The sequence below is a fragment of the Schistocerca gregaria genome, chromosome 4, assembly GCF_023897955.1.
Source record: "Schistocerca gregaria isolate iqSchGreg1 chromosome 4, iqSchGreg1.2, whole genome shotgun sequence".
Lineage (NCBI taxonomy): Eukaryota > Metazoa > Arthropoda > Insecta > Orthoptera > Acrididae > Schistocerca > Schistocerca gregaria.
In genome coordinates, this window is record NC_064923.1 from 757,465,239 (window position 1) to 757,484,588 (window position 19,350).

Genomic DNA, 19,350 nt, shown 5'->3' on the forward strand with positions numbered 1-19,350 from the left:
GAAAGCAAGATAACAGAAATAAATAGTTGAAGAGGAAGTGTTAATTAATTAGAAAGAGCTTAAGGCAGTCAATAAGGAGGTATAAATGTAGTTTTTTTTTTTGTTTTCTAGCAAGTCACAGTTCTGTAGGGAGATTTTATTCATTCAGCTTTCTGCTACATTTCTTGGTGCTACCTTTGGCAAGTCGACTCCAACAGCTCCCTAACTGTTTTGAAACTGTTAGGCGCTACGCTTTCGTGAAGTAACTTGGTAGAGAAGTAGAATCTATGATGTTAACAGTAGCGTTAGGGGGGATTTCAGTAAATTTAAGTTCCGTGCATTTAGTGCAAAGTTATTTATATTTTAGCACTCACCATAAAGTAATGAGAGGAAGCGTTGTACCGTTGGTACAAAGCTACGAGCAGTTAAAACCGCTTTCCAGAGTGTCTTAGCGATAACTTGGACAATTTGACAAGATCGCGGCGGTTGACCTCGTCTAGGCGGTACAGCAAACGGCAGCCATCTTCGTGACCATGACTAACATCTGTCCTATTATTGCAGTCCCAGACGTTACTAGCTGAAACAACACGGAGTTTTTATGGGCGTCACGAAGAAAACAGAGAGGCGACTCAATGTCTGCGGGCGTCAGCGCCCAGTTGTTCTGGACGTCTCTTGAACTTTCCGCCTTCTGACAAAATCGCCTTCTACAGCGTCAGATCCACCTCTCCAACCCCACTGAAACGTTCTGATTACTAGCTTTTCACATGACCGGTTTCCTGTTCTTGTTCTTACAGAAATTTGGTATTGTATGTGACTCCTTAAAAAAAATTATTCTGATAAGTGGAATCTTTACGATCAGGTCTTTAATAGTGAGTTTGTACTGAGACGCCCGCTAAAGCCGCTGAGCAGAACAGGTAATAGGAATGTGGAAAGGGCCAAGGGTTGAGGTCAGTTTCTGCTTCTACTTGTCATTTATTGGAATTTAGCAACTCTTCCACGGCTGAAGGCCTTCAACGAGATAAAAATCCAATTAAGATAGCAATAAAATAATTGAAAACAACACACGCAAAGTGCAATACAAATAGCTGACGGCCACAGTTAAGTTCCAGAATTTTAGAATATATTACCATAGACCTTTAAAGGCTGAAGGCCGACAAGAAATCTTAAAACAATAAAAAATTCAACTAAGATAGCAATAAAATAATTTGAAACCCAAAAGCAACATATGCAAGGTGCAACACAAAAGGCTGAGGGCCACAATCAAATTTCATAGCTTCAGAGTATATTACCATAGACCTTTAAAGGCAGAAACCCAGCATGTTTAACAACAAGAAATCTAAAAAAAGCATCAAGATAAAAATCCAATTAAGGTAGCAATAAAATAAATTAAGGAAGCAACATATGTAAGGTGCAATACCAATGGCTCAGGGACACAATCAAACTTCAAAATTTCTAAATATATTACCATAATCTTTAAGGGCAGAAGGCCGCAGTGTTTAAGCTTCAAAGATAAATTTCAAAATTAATTTCGTAAAATTTTTAATAAACAAACAATAAGCAGAAGCCTCAAATTTAAAATAGCTGACAACAGATAATTAAACACCATTGGCACAGAGAACGCCTCCATGGAGGTCGGTCTGCCCTCGTTCACTTAGGCGAGACAACTATACTTGATCCGTCGGAACACAACCAGGGGGGCAGCCACGGACCGAGCGACACAACAACTTGCTTCTCGTCAATCAGTATATGAGAACCCCAACCGGCAATGTTACAAACGTGATAATCCACAATGGAGTACGTATTAGCTGTCAAAATTACACATCATGTTGGACAGCGACCACAGGTGAGGAAAGGACGCTGCCTGAAATTACGTTAGTGGCCAGGGCAGGTAACCGGAACACTAACGGCCGCCCGCATCTCGTGGTCGTGCGGTAGCGTTTTCGCTTCCCACGCCCGGGTTCCCGGGTTCGATTCCCGGCGGGGTCAGGAATTTTCTCTGTCTCGTGATGGCTGGGTGTTGTGTGATGTCCTTAGGTTAGTTAGGATTAGGTAGTTCTCAGTTTTAGGGGACTGATGACTACAGATGTTAAGTCCCATAGTGCTCAGAGCCGTTTGAACCATTTGAACACTAACGGCCACTAAGCAGAAAATTCCGCTGGTACACTTGACTTTGAAACACGGTAATATAATTAACTACACCCAAAACAACACTGCCTTAATTTATGTCGTTGCCCAGGGCAGGTAATCAGAACACTAACGGCCACGAGGCAGAAAGTTCCACTGGTGCACTAGAATTGTAGTCAACCAAAATAGTAAATTGCACAGCATGGCGACTAAATCTCAGAAGTAGAACCACTCTGTGTTGCTCACCGGGAAACCTCCTCAACAGCAAACCACCGAAGCGAACCACCACAACATGAACGGACGTGGCTTGGATAGTTGAAACCACTACTCAACTTTGACGTTCTGAGTCGGCGAAGCACGAAGCTCGCTGCGATCGGACAGCTCCACACGCGCTCCGACACTGCACAGGAGTTGCCAGCGGCCCCAGCTGACTGCACCGCGCGGAGAACTTCCCTCGTCCGCAACTGACCGATTCGTCGCAAATGCCGACAACATCTAAAATAGTCGTCGGACAACTACACACACAACCTGACAAACACTTAGACGAAGACTTGAAAGATACCCAACAGTAACTAAACACACACGAAGACAAATCGGGAGTCGATGCACACACACACAGCCGACTCACGAGCGATCGGCGAGCCAAAACGCGCCGTCCGGTAGGACGACCGACCGCCGATCCACCAAGACCGTGGCCCGGCTCAGGTAATACATGGTCGGGCGAGCCATGTCTATGCAGACCTCACTGCCGCTCCAACCCGGCTGCCCTAGCGCCCTCTTCGCCACTCCGACTGGCAGGTTCGGACTGCGCTCCAGACGCTCTCCTACTGACTGGCAGAGTCGAACTCGACGCGAGCTGACGACGACCTCCCCTACGACAGACAACAACCGGGAGCTAACAGCAGTCATTCAAAGATACTGCGAGAGGGGATATATCGATACGCGCTGCTAACGCCGCTCACGGTCCGGCAAAGCAGCAAATCTCAGCGACAGTAGTAATTTAAATTAGCGTAGTGAGGTGGAAGTACGTTAAAAACAGGATTTAAAATACACGATGGCGGGAACACGAGCCACGCACGGCTCACCTACCTTTGGAACACGGCACAGCAACTATTCTGGGTGATAAGAACTGGAAAAGTCCTTGCTAGGTTCCCGGAGGTAGGTGGCACCAGATGTTTACGCTTAGGTCATGCAGTCCCCATTAAACCACGGGCGGAGGTTTGTCATCAGAGAGATGCAGCCTGATAGCGTCCCATATAAGTCCCATCGCAGTCAGATCAGGCGACTAGGTGGCCAAGACAGCAGTGTGTTTTTTCTCTCTCATCGTCCTCAAAAACCTTAGCACGATTCTGGCCTTCTGCGTGGACAGTTATGTGGAAGTTGCCGTAGCCGTCGGAAAAGACACGAAGATTGAAGGGACGTAGGTGGTGCACAGGAATGGTCACGTTCTCCACAGCTGCCATAGTGCGTTAGATTACCACTACAAGTCCCATAAAAAAAAGTAAATGTCTTGTGACTAGGGCCTCCCGTCGGGTAGACCGTTCGCCGGGTGCAAGTCTTTCGATTTGACACCACTTCGGCAACTTGAGCGACGATGGGGATTAAATGATGATGATTAGGACAACACAACACCCAGTCCCTGAGCGGAGAAAATCTCCGACCCAACTGGGAATCGAACCCGGACCCTCAGGATTGACATTCTGTCGCGCTGACCACTCAGGTACTGGGGCCGGACAAGTCCCATGGAAGCCTACGTGAACGACTCACCCGGCGCAGACTGCTGCCCTGACCGGCGTTCGTGGCGCGTTGCGTGTTCCGAGCAGCTGTTTGGCTGAGGACGGTGTGTCCGGACACGACCATCGACCTGGTGTAACAAAACACGGCATGCGCCCGACCAGGCGACACGTTACCGTTGGTGCACATTCCACTGTCGCTGTTCCCGTGCCTTCGTCAAGCTTAACTGACGACGTGGTTGAGCCAACATGGTCACGCGTATCTGCCGTTTACTGCAGAGCTCGAGGCTGTGTTCCAAAACACTTCTACCTGTACCCTGCCCTCCGATCTGCCACAGCTGTGCAGCTTCGGCATTCCCGGATGCTCTTTCTCAGGTGTCCGGTCAAAGCAATCTGCCCTTTGCCAAAGTCACTTAATCAGTGGATTTCTCCATTTTCGGCTAGAATCATCGCCACCGTGATTCCATATTCGCCTGTGTCCGTAGGGCCATTAAGCGGTGGGCAGTGATCCTAATGTTCGGGCTCATTAACGTGGATCATTATACTCTTAACTATAGTGTAAGGAAACAACACTATAGACAGAGGTCCAAAGTTAGTGAAGCTTGCCGCACTAAATCTGTGAGTGTTCCGTAAAAGACTCAAACACGTCCCGTTTAGTGGCCCTTAGCAATGTTGTGCCCCTCGGGATTAGCCGAGCGGTCTTAGGCGCTGCAGTCATGGACTATGCGGGTGGTCCCGCACGGGTGTGTGTGTTTGTCCTTAGGATAATTTAGGTTAAGTAGTGTGTAAGATTAGGGACTGATGACTTTAGCAGTTAAGTCCCATAAGATTTCACACACATTTGAACATTTAGCAATGTTGTGTAGCAACAGGTGAACACAAATTTGAAAAATTCTATCCCATCGTAGTAGAACTGACTACATCAGCAGGTTTTGGTTCGTTCTGTAGCCCTTCATAGGAGCATTTAGTATTTTTTCCTCAGCTAAGGTTTGCCATCGTCTGAAGGTCATATTGCACTTTGAAACTTCAAGGTGAACTCTGTTCAGAAGTTTACATTAAAGGAAAGGCCAACTGTGCCTCGCTGAAAGTTCTTCCTTCAGTGGAACGAGAGCAGGTTGATCGTCTACTCTCCGGTTCTAATGTCTTTCACACATTGCTGTGCTGTCGTACTGGCTGAGAAACTGTGACATGCGCCAGCACTTCGATGGCCACATCCACCGTGCCCCAAACCTACATAGTCAGAATTACTCGTGTGACAGAAGATCCGAAAATCTCCATTGTAGAAACCAGCATGGGTTCCGATAACAACGATCTTGTGTATCCCAGCTCGCTCTGTTCACCCACGATACCCAGAAAGCAGTGGATACAGGCACCCAGGTAGAGGTTGTGCTCCTTGACATCCGGAGGGCATTAGATACGGTTTCGCACTGCCGCCTGATGAACAAAATTAGAGCACCAACTGCGTAATTAAATTGAAGAGTTTATAGCAACAGAACGCAGCATGTCATTTCTTAACGGACAGAAGTCTTCAAATGTGAAAGTAGCTCTGGGCGTCCCGCAAGAGAGTGTTAAGGCACCATAACTTTTTGCGACATATATACCAGGCGTATTTCGAAAGTAAGGTCCGATCAGGCGTGAAATGGAAATCACTGTAAAAATCTAATGGAACTTGGGACGGATGTGTTGGACAGTGTCTTTGGTGTGCCTGTCCATCGTTTCACGTCGCTCTTTTCAGTTCAGAACGCAAAGTGATCATGTAGAAATGCCTAAAACGACAGTGTCTCTCGCCAAGTATGTGGGTTTGTGAGAGATTTCGCCTGAAGCTATGCAGCGCACAAAACATAAATGTCAAGCATTTCTTTCTTTAAGACAATTTTCAGCAGCATTCTGCAGGGGCAATTAAGGCTCTCCTGTCACCTTTTCGGTGGGAAGTGATTGATCACACAAAATACAGCCCTTAATTGCCTCCCTCTGATGTTCACCTCTACGCATATGAACTTCTGGCTACGAAGACAACACTTTGGCACAAACAACGAAAGTCAGACTAGCGTAGAGAGCTGGCGGGAAGCACAGGCGGCTGCATTCTGTGACGAGGGAACTGGAAAGTTTGTACAACGCCACGACAAATGTCTAAGTCGGAGTGGCGACTATTTAGAGAGGTACCTGTAAAGTGTGGCTAACTCTTGGGAATAAGAAAATTTTTGATTTTCACTGTGGTTTCCATTTCGCGACCGATCTGACCTTACTTTCCGAACAGCCCTCGTAAATGACCCAGTAGATAAGGTCGGGAGTTCCATGAGGTCTTTGTCGGATGTTGGCGTGGTACACAGAGAAGTGGCGACGGTAGAAATTCGTAGCACATTGCAGGAACTCCTGCAGCGGACGAAGCTTGATGCAGGGAGTGGAAACTGACATTCAACATGAACAAAGGTAACGTATTGTGAATACGTAGACAGAACGACCATTTATTCTATGATTGCACGACTGTAGTTTAGGAGTATGAGTACAGAGCAATTTTAAGTGGCGCGATCACATAAGATTAATCACCAGTAAGGCAGACGCCAGACTCAGATTCATTGGAACAATTCTCAGGACATATAGTCCATCAACAAAGGAAGTAGTTTACAAAACACTTGTTCGACGAATACTTGAATATTTGCTCGTCACGCTGGGATCCGCACCAGGTAGGATTAACAGAGGAAATCAAGAAGGAGCCAAGAAGAGAACCACGTTTCGTTAAAGGTTAATTTAATAAGCACCAAAGCCTCACGGACGTTCTTATCCAAATCCATTGGTAGATGCTACAAAAGAAGTGTTGAGTATCATGGTGTGGTTTACAGTTAAGGTGCCAAGAGCGTACGTTTCTAGAAGGGGCAACAAATACAATGCCTCCTCCTGCGTACATCTCACGGAAAGACCACGAAGATAGAATCAGAGAAATCCGATATCACACTGTGGCTTACGAGCAATCTGTATTCCCGCGAACCACTCGCGATTGGAGCAGGAAAAGGGGGAATGACACTGATACACAAAGTACCCTCCGCCCCACACCGAACAGTGGCATGAAGAGTTTAGATGAAGATGTGGATGTGGAAATTAAGTAATATGAGGTGCGGAACCAAAGGTAATGAATATAGGAGGCGGTACATGAGAGCATCCTGATGGAATCGCCTTTTTGGAAATTGCATGTGTTACGTAAGCCTCACCTGCATCTACAAAGGATGCTCACTCAGGAAATACAATGAATAGTCGTCTGTAGTGTGTCCACTCCGAAATTTACTACTGTTTACAGATTGCGGCTGTATAGTGAAAATGAAGCGTTGCTTGCTACAAAAAGTAGCTGACATGCATGTTATCCGGGTGGAGCAGGATGTGCAGAGGAAATTTTCGTGACTGGAATCATCCTAATTGGAAGAACGTAATCTTTACAAACGCTAACTGACGAGCAGCTGAGTCACTCAGGCCACAGAGAGACAGACAGTTCTTCCGATAGTTGTAGTTGAGAAGGCAATGTCGGGTCACATGGGAGAAGATTCATAAATCAATTCACTCTTCATAGAATAAGGGATCAGAGTACTAGTGGAGCGCAAATTACACCCCAATTACAAACATCGTGTGGAAACAATGGGGCCAAATGATCTGTAGCCAAAGGATTATCTAGTAAATTTTCTACTGACCTTTTACGTCACCTCTTTGAACATTTATCATCAGCATAAGCTGTAAGCTGCAAACTTTTTACGCCAATAAAAACGTAATGTTCGTTTCTGACAGTCACTTATTTCAAATACTCGGTTTATGACCCTGTAACATCAGCATATAATTTGGACACAAAAAGATTGGGGCTTCCTGTAGGAGGGGCGTTGTGACTATCGTTTGTTTCTTTCCTTTCGTTTCTGCAGTAACTCTCACACCACTGTGTCGTAATGAGACGTAGTGTTGATGTTGAACAGACCACGTGATGTATGCGCAACGAGAAGAACTAAAAGATTATGAAGCGGAAACATTCTCAGATACATTTCGAAACTTTGTTTTTAATTTTGAAGGAGTGATCAGCTTCAGTGTCTTTTCCATGGCTGAAGCTTAATGACCTAGGGACACAGGACGGGAGAGTATGTTACGATTAAAAACCAACTGAAACTTCTTCCTTCAGGTCGTGACCAGTGGCCAGAGGGACCTGCAGACTTCCGAAGACCTTATTTTACTAGTGCGCTCTCCGATCACTACGTCTCCAGCGGCGCCACCATTGCACTACAGGTCCAGATCGCTGGTGAGTATAAATGAAATTGTCAATCGAAAATAACAATTATGTGAAGTACGTTGCAGCTTGTCTACTATTTCCTGAAGACTTTACTTCTCTGATTCCACTTTCAAAGTGTTTTGTAGCACTACATATATCTGGAAAATAACATATGCAATGAAGCCATTATATTGGAAAATTTTATTCCTCAGAGAGTACTGATGTTGACGGGATTACTACGTCCCAGTCAAAGTTCGTAAACATCTACTGGAAATTTTGGTACATATGATGGCCCCAAGGTGAAAATTTATATTCAAAATGTCTCTCACCTACCCAGGAGTTTCATCGACGTTTTCCGCTTTGGCGGTATAATGGCTTTTGTGATATTCTAAGCATCTGCTGTGTAAAATTCACAAATTTTCGGAATTAACTGGACATATTTTCTCAAGAGGAAAGTAGATAATTCAGGTACTTCGTGTAGGGATAAAGATATTTCAATGTTAAATATAAAATACGTAGAACTAATTTGATGAAGAAGCTAGGAAAGCACATTAATTATTCAAAAACAGTCCCATACATTAGTACTGTTAACTTTCTTTAAAAATATGAAAACACTGACCGAGGTGAATGTTGTAACTCATTGAAAAAGAACGTGTAACTCTTTTGTGGTCGCCTGGGGGTCCATTTTAAAAAGCTGCGGTTTCACATTCACTGAAGATTGGGCTGATGTGCGCAGCCAACTTTTTCACTGGAAGCTCTCAGAATACTAATTAACACTTTGACTATCAAAAGGCAGTTGGCGGCCACAGCTGAGCCTCGCTCAGGACGCTAGTTGAGAAATACCTCACCAAACACACAAATCATACTGCAAATTTGCTCGGAATCATTTCAGCGCAAATGTTATTTAACTGCACGAAGGAAATTAACTCTTAAGTTTCAGTCTAGTAGCAAGCGAAGAACAAGCACGGTAGAGCTATGTACTTCGAAATTACCTATGTTCTATTGAAATGTAACATGTTCGAGTAGTATCGTCTAGGCACGCATTTTGTAGTTTTCAAGTATTTAATCTACATATCACAGAGTTCTCACACGCAATAGCATTCTGTCACACTCAGTCGTTGTCTTACAAAGCTATTCAGGATCAAAGATGATTTAGATATGTAGACTAACTGATAGATGAATAATATAAGAGCAAAATGAAAAGTGCAAAGAGAGTTGAGTCGGTGGTCTCCACATCAGATACAAGTGCCTTTACACAATCCGTAATTTCAAAAGTGATAAATGTTGATACGTATCGGACTATTCGTAGAACAATGAACACAGTAATGTACTTTTAAGATACCGCATTGAGAGCAAAATACTGCCTTCTTCCAAACCATCTTGAGTTGACAGGTTTGTACCTGTATCACGTCAGTGAAAGTAATGGCTGCTTACCGCATGTAGCGTTGTGTTATGTAGTCCGTGTTGTTATACGTGAAAGAAGGGGAGAGCGTAAAATCCGCTACAGCACATACGCAGTTCCTCCGCGGGAACACTAAAGGGCGGGAAGAGGAGAAGGGGGTATGTCGAATCCCCGTCCGACATATCATCGAACAATATCATGTTCCATCTCTCCATGTGACACTGGGGAGGATCTAATCTAGGATACTTGCTGAAAGGATAACGATCTGACCTTTAAAATATGACCATTCCTCCAATTGCTGCTAAAGTAATGGTGATGAAACTATCTACAGCCCTCCCCGAACCCAGAATTGAGACCATCGACTTCCGAGTCCAGCCCCAAAGCACAAGCGTACGCGTGGAGAAGCTGTGTGGCCCACCATTCGTGGCAGGATCCTCTAACTCCGTAGGACCAACAATTAGTCATCTTCCCAAAGGAGCAGATTGCTCACTCTGAAATAAGTCATGGCAGCGAAGTGGTGTCTACGTGACAGTCCGCTGTACGCAACTGGCGCAGAACGTGGATCGATGTGGAGACATGACAGGAAGGCGGAGGGAGTGTTGTTCTATTTGAACGTACAACTACCAGCAACGGAAATGAATTGACGCAGTTTGTTGGCACATCAACGTGAAGTGTGTATGATGATTGACGTACCTCTCGCAGAATTGCAACGCCGCTTAAGAACTAAGTTCGTAAAAGGATCGTAATCGACTGCATCTGGAGACAATTATCACGCCCGCTCAGTGACAGTTTCGAATGCGACGGGAATTGCTACCGCTACGGAATGCAGGTCCATCTAAACCAGTTTCCGAACGAACTTTTTGAAGGGAAGTGGATGCAATGGTCATTTGGAGTAAGGTACCTTCAAAAGTGCCATTTGTCACAACTACGAATAAGAAAGTACGTCTTCAGTGGACAAAGCGACATAGAAACTGAAGGTTGTTAGTGTGATACGACGAGTTGTGGTTTTGCGTTTAACCGACAGTGTGTAAAAGATGCATTTCAGGCCGGAGGTGGCACTGTGGTGTTAAGGAGTGTTTTCGGTACCTTTCCTTGGGTCCACTCAATTATGTTACGGTGAACATGATCCATGGTGTTCATTTCAACATTACTGGTGAACAAGTGTTTGAACCGTAAAATTACTACTGGTTCACCAAAAGTTATTAATCTCAATCAATACACAAAATGTGAAGTGGAAGTCGGTTTCGAGGAATAACTGGTGAAATTACACACAATTTTCAGAAACACTTTTTATTCAAATTTGGTGCAAGACTTTACGATATTTTTTTAAAAAAAACAACGATCATTTAACAAATAAGGCACAATTTGCGACAGGAAAGGACTTTTAAATTATTAAATTATTATAAAAAAACTTCACGCCAGTAAAAGGCAAGTACAGGCAATCAATTTAACGTATACAACGCGACGCTGTATAATATTTCAAGCTCAGTTAAATTACAGATGAATTTCACTCAATTCATTAAATCTAACTTGTCTGCAACATATAAAGCCAATCCTGTATACAGAAGTTCTCAAAATAGAAAAACCAAATCGCATGAGTCATGCACACGGGGGGAGGAGGGGGGGGGGACGCTCACAGTTAATAAGATTAACATTTCGAAAATACATAAAAATACAAGTTTTACAAATTTCTGCCAGTTAACTTACAGCAAACACACACGCTCGCCAGGTACGACTTGCGAACCTTTACAACATTCTCCTTTCAAGGCAACAATTTCTGCCGGCAATGAAACGGCGAAATTTTGCATGGAAAGTAAACACACTAATAACCAACCAACTACCTGTATAAAACACATAAACATTTAGAGTAAAAGCCTTAAAAGGTATTGCGTTGGGAAAACACGCAACAGTTTTTGCTGACTAGAAACAATATGAAGAAAATTCACCACGGCGTACATTATGAACCTGGTTTAATTATAGCCAAATATACATAAAAACAAATTTACGTAAGTTACAGCTTTCAGATGAGCAGGAATTCATTATGCATTGACTAGTTCTTACAACGAGGCAAAAGGAATTTTTCTTCTTTCTTAGAGTACCTTTTACCCGCGAGTCTAGTAATTCTAGTTATGGCAGGCGAGAGAATGGATCAGGTCTTAGTGCCCTTCATTTTAAACAGTACAGCCATTGGTGCCTTAGACTTTCACAGACATGGCAGAGGCTAACAGTCGAATAACCCGTAGGTAAGCTGGGAGGGGAAAGAGGCAATCCGAACCACAGATTTACTCTGTCTCCCCCGCCCCCCCTTTCGTCCTCAAAAGGGGACAAACGGACCACCCTTTCTAATTAATATGGCGAGAACCCCCCGCCCCCCCCCCCCAAAATACGGCTGGTATAATTAAGAAGAATAAGTAAATTGAGTTCAGTTAAACTTCATAAAATCTGTTAACAATCAATACTCAACTTCTGGTGCGTTGCGACTCCCATGGCTGAACCAACGCAGCACCTCCAAATGCTCTGCCGAGCGGCCCGCTGCCAGCCGTTTCAACGGACGCAGGAAGGCGCGCCGATCTTCAGAACCTCCTCGCCGGTCGACAGCTTACGGCCGAACTGCCCCTCGCGGACCCACGCTCAGAAAGGTTCCTTTCGCGACGAGCAGATAACGCCCCGTTCCACGTAGCCGCTGCTCGCGTCGCTTATGCTCATGCCGCGGTCTGCGTGCTGTCCCTCTAGCACCGGCAGAGAAGCCGCTTCTTGATGCCCAGACTGCCAACTTTCCACGAGAGCCCATAAAGCCACTTCTTAAACCTTCGCGAACGGCTCACTTTTCCCGTTCCAGCTAGAGGGAGACACCGAAGCCTTCAATTGCGACAACGGCGCAGAAAACGGAGGGGGACTGCTTCACGTTACGCGCTGCGGCGCGCTTTTCAAAGCTGACTTTAGTACGGCTCAGTGTTGTCCCTTCTTCTACGCCTTGATCGTGAGCACGCTTTGGACATTTCCTTCTTCCAAGATGATAGCAGCCGTCTCGACAGGGCTGCATGCGTACTTCCCTGATATGACGATCACTCAGACACCTGGTCATACCTGGACTGGTCCCATCCAATCTCAACCCCATAGAAGATGTCTGGGACTATTTGAAACAGTGGGTGTTACGTAACAATCAACGTCTCCTCAGTCTGGTAGCTCTACGGGTTCCGATGATCAATGAGTACCTTCATCTGGCTATGGGATGCGTGGAGAAGATTGTAAACTCCCTGCCTTGCCGAATTGCGGTCATTTTGAAAACTCGAAGCGGTGTTAGACGGTATTAGCGTGATGCCGCCTGGGGGGTGACTAGCTTTTTTGCTCTTTGCGCCCACCAGCTGTGGTCAGAGAGGGGCTAGACTGAACACCGGCGCCAGATGCGGCCAGTGCTACACGAGAGGCAGAAGAGCGCAGGCGCGTTACGAGCCCGCCTTGCCCAAGAGCGGCAGCGCGCGGGGATTACTGGCGACCGCGGCTCAGCGGCGACCTGGCAGGGGAGCGCGCCTCCAGAATGGCCGCCGCCCAAGGAGGCAGCGCCAGCGCCCGCAGACACCCGCTGTCCCTGTCTCCCTCCACAAAGGAGGGCACTCGCCACTGCAGTAAACACGTAGCGAGCCCTACTGTACATCACGTAGCATTCCGCCACACCAATCGACCTACAGTTTTCTAATACTCACATTCTACACTACTGGCCATTAAAATTGCTACACCAAGAAAAAATGCAGATGACAAGCGGATATTCATTGGACAAATATATTATACTAGAGCTGACATGTGATTACATTTTCACGCAATTTGGGTGCATAGATCCTGAGAAATCAGCACTCAGAACAACCATCTCTGGCCTTGATACGCCTGGGCATTGAGTCAAACAGAGCTTGGATGGCGTGTACAGGTACAGCTGCCCATGCAGCTTCAACACGACGCTAGAGTTCATCAACAGTAGTGACTGGCGTGTTGTGACGAGCCAGTTGCTCGGCCACCATTGACCAGACGTTTTCAAGTGGTGAGAGATCTGGAGAATGTGCTGTCCAGGGCAGCAGTCGAACATTTTCTGTATCCAGAAAGGGCCGTACAGGACCTGCAACATGCGGTCGTGCATTATCCTGCTGAAATGTAGGGTTTCGCAGGGATCGAATGAAGGGTGGAGCAACGGATCGCAACAACAACAAAAATGGCTCTGAGCACTATGGGACTTAACACCTGTGGTTATCAGTCCCCTATAACTTAGAACTACTTAAACATAACTAATCTAAGGACATCACACACATCCATGCCCTAGCCAGGATTCGAACCTGCGACCGTAGCGGTCGAGCGGCTCCAGACTGTAGCGCCTAGAACCGCACGGCCACACAGGCCGGCCGGATCGTAACGCATCTGAAATTAAAAGTGTCAATGCGAACAAGAGGTGACCGAGACGTGTAACCAATGGCTCCCATACCATCACGCCGGGTGATACGCCAGTATGGCGATGACGAATACACGCTTGCAATGTGCGTTTACCGCGATGTTTAGAAACACGGATGCGACCATCATGATGCTGTAGACAGAACGTGGATTCAAGCGAAAAAAATGACGTTTTGCTATGAGTGCACACAGGTTCGTCGTTGAGTACACCATCGCAGGCGCTCCTGTCTGTGATGCAGCGTCTAGGATAAACGCAGCCACGGTCCCCGAGCTGATAGTCCATGCTGATGCAAACGTCGTCGAACTGTTCGTGAAGATGGTCTTGCAAACTTCCCCATCTGTTGACTCAGGGATCAAGACGTGGCTGCACGATCCGTTACAGCCATGTGGATGAGATGCCTGTCATCTCGACTGCTAGAGATACGAGGCGGTTGGGATCCAGCTTGGCGTTCAGTATTACTCTCCTGAACCCACCAATTCCATATTCTGCTAACAGTCATTGGATCTCGACCAACGCGAGCATCAGTGTCGCGATACGACAAACCGCAATTGCGATAGTATACAATCCGACCTTTATCAAAGTCGGAAACGTGAAGGTACGCATTTCTCCTCCTTACACGAAGCATCACAACAACGTTTCACCAGGCAACGCCGGTCAACTGCTGTTTGTGTACGAGAAATCGATTGGAAACTTTCCTAATGTCAGCACGTTGTAAGTGTCGCCACCGGTGCCAACCTTGCGTGAATGCTCTGAAATGCTAATTATTTGCATATCACAGCATCTTCTTCTTGCCGGTTAAATTTCGCGTCTGTTGCACGTCATCTTCGTGGTGTAGCAATTTTAATGGCCAGTTGTGTACTTACGAATCTGTGCTTAGATCATTCAGTCGGTAAATGCCGGGATAAAATTCCAAAGGTTCACGGTTCGCACCTAATTCTGGCCTAGGGTTTTAAGCTGTGACTTAACGCTTTTCCCAGGCGTGTCACACTTTCTGATCAAAACTATCCGGACTACTATCACTCGACAGTATTAAGGCTTGCGTCCATCCTGCGCCTTTATGACCTCTTGAACTCTGTTCGGGACACATTCATAAACGCGTCTGAATGGCAGCGGAGGAATGGCCTCCCATTCTTCCCCAAGCGACGAAACCAGAGAATCCAGTGATTTTTGGTGCTGTGACCTATACTGAAGTCGACGTAGTAATTCATCCCAAAGTGTTCCAATGGCTTCAGGTCGAGACTCTGGACAGGCCAGCCTATTGGGACGGGGGTACAGTGATGGTATCGGCTGACAGCAGCTACTAACTTCTATGGCACAGTCTTGACACCATGCTTCACAGATGAGATAAGTGGTTTCAGCGTCACGACGGCAGGCGATATGTCGTCCAGTGTGTTGGGAAAGGTCTCTTGGGTGTGGTGGCTCATTTGTTCTTGGTATGCTGGGAACGTCTCGCTGGTGGTTAAACGGGTTGCAATGCCTTTGCTAGCGGCGTTGGCGCATCTCTCTGCGGACACTCTTTTCGTGAGAGAGTCCTCGGAGGGAAGAGAATCCTATCTTTGCTTTGAAGAATATATCTGAGCCCAGAGGGTAGACTGCTCTGATGATCCGAGCCCAGTGGTATTTTCTGTGGAGCGGAGCCTTAAGTAGGCCGAAGTTCCTTGCACACCTAGCAATGTCTCACATTCTTGAAATTTCCTGGCAGCTTAGAACTGTCTGCCAGACCGGGGCTTGAACTTGGGATCTCTGTTTTTCACGAACAAGTGCTCTGCCGAATGACCTACCCTAAAACGACTCACGAATCATCCTCACAGCTTTTGTTTTTCCAGGACGTTTCATAACAGTGCACTCTCCGCTGCAGAGTGAAAAAGTTCATTCTTCTGAGACTCTTGTTCAGTTTGACGATCATTTGCGCCGTTTTTGGCAGAGATCATGTGGTCGAGACTCACGCCAAGCCAAGGCTGACCGCGGCTCCATGTAGCGACAGGCTTAAAAAAGAGGCAGCCACGGTATGTAGTTCTCACGACAGCCTGCACGTCTCGGTGGTTCTTCTTCTTTATACTGTGAGCCGTGCGACCAGAATGGCTGCCAGGATACTTGAAGCACTGAACGACGTTGAACAAAACCGGGTCATATAGTCGACATCTTGGCAGTTGGAGCGTAGCTCTTCCAATTTCACTGGTGTGGCACTGATCTATATTAAGTTCCATAATCCACGACGCTGATACTTACAAACACCGGTGGCTATTCTCTGCGTATTTTGGGCGATGGAAGGCGTAGTAAGGAGCGCAGTCCGTAGCTGACTGCCAGGTCCTACAGCTGTCACCTAAGATTATCGAGATTATATCAGCGTGGAAGGGCGTGAACGGCGATCTTCAGGGTCTTTACGCCGAAGACAGGCATCTATAAAACGTTCCGTTCCCTAAACTCTGCTATTGCTGCTTTGCAGTGGGCGTCAGATGGCAGAGTAACTTTATAGCTCTGTCCTAGAAGGGCGGGAGGTGAACTTCACGTGTCCCACGAGAGTCTCCGGAAGCCTAAGTAGCTCAGCGTTGTCTAATGGCTGGAAGGCATAAGCAACCTCTGCCCGTTGCGTAGTCCTGGCGGCCTGTACAAAACCCTCACCTACTGGACGCTTACGGATCAGTCACGCAGCCCAATCTTGCACTTCCTCGTACGAATGAAACCAACGACCACGCATCTCTTTCTTCCGGTCACCAGAGCTGCGGTGAAAATTCCGGGCTGTACGGAGGATGTTGCAATGTTTCTCAATCAAATCGCTGAAGCGTAACCTTCGTCCGATTGCTAGGGTAGGAGTGAAGGTTATCGTGTGACCGGATGATCCCGTGCCACAGCACTCCTAGGCGTTTTTGGTTTATGACGTGTAGCAGTTTCTGCATTCCGATAGAAGACTGACAGCCCGATGGCAAACGGCACGTTCAGCAGTAGATTTTAGACATTACCTGCCGAAACTAATAACTGTTGAAGCTCCCTTAGTGAAGTATGTCCCTCTTCATCCGGGTAACACACTTATCGGTAACTCACAGCTTGCGCAGTGGTAAACTTTCGGTTTTGATGTGTAATATAAACAGTGCCGAAAGATTTTATCTTCACTTATGCAGTCACGTGAAATCGGCTGTATGTTCTTGTGCTAGTGTACTCAACGAGATGTATAAGGCGGAAGGTTTGTGCCACTCGCAAACTATGTCTGAAATGTAGCTCTGAGCGACGCCATAAGCTGTGGCAGCAAACAAAACATCCCCGGACTGTGCTGTGGCGCAGGCTCGCCGCAGCCGGCGGTCTCGTGGACGCTGGACGGGCACCCGCTGCGGCCGCCGCTGGCGCGCAGCTGGGAGGAGTCCGGCGTGCACACGCTGCTGCTGAGCGGCGCCGCGACGCCCCGCGACGCCGGCGTCTACCGCTGCCGCGCGCACAACGCCTGGGGCGTCGCCGAGTCGGCGGCGCGCGTCATGGTGGCGGAGGCGGCGCGCGGCGCGCGGCCGGCGCTCTTCATCACCCGGCCGGACTCCGACGTGAGCGCCGCCGTCGGCGAGGACGTCAGCGTCTCCTTCCGCGTCACCGGCGAGCCCAAGCCGCAAGGTGAGCCCCGCACTGCGGCTGCACTGTGCTGGCACTCTGCTCTCTGGCGCCCACACACGGTGCCATGTGGCGCTATTCACTGGCGTCTGCACACACTGTCATACTGCTGCTGCTGAATGGTACATACACGCACTGTGACGATGATGCTGATGACTGCTGAGTAAACACACCGTCTTGATATCGCTGTTGACGGGTCCCTAACACAATGTGGTGATGACACCTTTGAACAGCACCTGCACACAGTGTAATGATGATGCTACTCACTGGTGACTACACACACTGTGACATTGATGCTGTTGACTGGTGTCTGCACACAGTGTGGTGACGACACCGTTGAATGGTGCCTAGCACACTGTGATGATGACACCGCCAACTGGTGACTCCACGCAATGTGATGATGACAGAATCGATTGGTGCCTACACACACTGTGATGATCACTCTGTTGACTGGTGCTTACATACAATGTGATGATGACACTTTTGACTGGTGACTATACACAATGAGATGATGACTCTGTTGATGTGTTCTTCCACACAATGTGACGATGATTAGGTTAGATTAGATTTACTTTCATTCCAGTTGATCTGTAGTGAGGAGGTCCTCCAGGATGTAGAACGTGTCACGACAAATATTTACAACTGAAACCAATAAGCTAATGTACCTTACACAAGTCCCAAGTGGAACGATCGTCATTTTTTTTAATGAACACTATATGAAAGAATCATTTTACAAACACTCATTCACTAAGATCGCGCTAATGCACTAAGGGTAAAATTTAAAAAAAGTTTTTTTTCTTTATAAGGTAATAAACATATAATAGAACTACTAAAATACTTATTTACAATGTACACATTACTGCACTGAAATGGGACAGAAGTTAGATTGTACTTTTATATATATATAAACACAAGTCAGCTGGTTCCACTCAGAAATTCATCAGTGGAGTAGAAGGAGATGCGCTGGCCACCATTAATCCTTTAGGCTTCTCCTAAACTGACTTCCATTGGTTGTTAAGCTTTTTATGGCTGCTGGCAAGTTATTGAAAATGTGTTTTACTGATTACTGCACACCTTTTTTTACAAGAGTAAGTGACTTTAAATCCTTGTGAAGATTAGTCTTATTTCTAGTATTGATTCCATGAACTGACCTGTTGGTTTGAAAAAGTGATATATTTTTAATGACAAATTTCATTAAGTGGAGACGGTGGCAGTCTTGCACTGATATTTTTGTAAATCCATATCTTTGCCATTTTTTGTTCAATCTCATTAAAATTTTGTACACTTATGTATTCAGATGTAATATGATTTTTTTTAAATCAGAATTTTTAATAACAATCTAATGCACTGAAATAATTTTGGATTATTTATTGCATTATTATTATTTTAAGGTACACTTTTTTATAATTTTGAGCCTACTTTGGCAAATTTATTTAATGGTAAAATGATCTACACTAATAGGTGCACAATTAAGTACAGTTACTTTTTGGTAAATTAATGCTATTACTTTCTGTGAGATTTTGGATTCGAACATTTTTTACAAGCAGACTTTCCAATATATTATCAACAACAAAACTGTGTATAATATCTCGATTAAAATTTTGTTCCACTTAAATATTGCTTCAAAGTAAAAGAATAGGTGTGCCAAATTTCGTTGCAATTCTTCCAGAAGTTTCTGATATATGTGTTCCTGAAAGCAGAAAACCTTAAGTCGCAGTTTAGATGAAATGTAAAAAAGAAAAAGAAAAAAAAAGAAAAAACTATCATACCTTAGATAGAACTGACCATATTCATATTCCATTTCTTCCTCATCACCCTCTACAGCTCTTTTAGCTTCTCTGCTCCT

General features: G+C 45.9%; 1 protein-coding gene across 2 annotated transcripts in view; it reads left to right on the forward strand.

Annotated features, from left to right (window-relative positions):
- The window catches only part of LOC126266718 (titin homolog), a 1,013,152-nt gene that overhangs the window by 80,937 nt on the left and 912,865 nt on the right, over window positions 1-19,350 (forward strand). For both annotated transcript variants that reach the window (XM_049971188.1, XM_049971189.1), the window contains exons 9-10: window positions 7,987-8,103; window positions 17,190-17,507. In XM_049971188.1, the coding sequence (XP_049827145.1) occupies window positions 7,987-8,103; window positions 17,190-17,507 (435 nt within the window). The remainder of the gene's footprint in view (window positions 1-7,986; window positions 8,104-17,189; window positions 17,508-19,350) is intronic.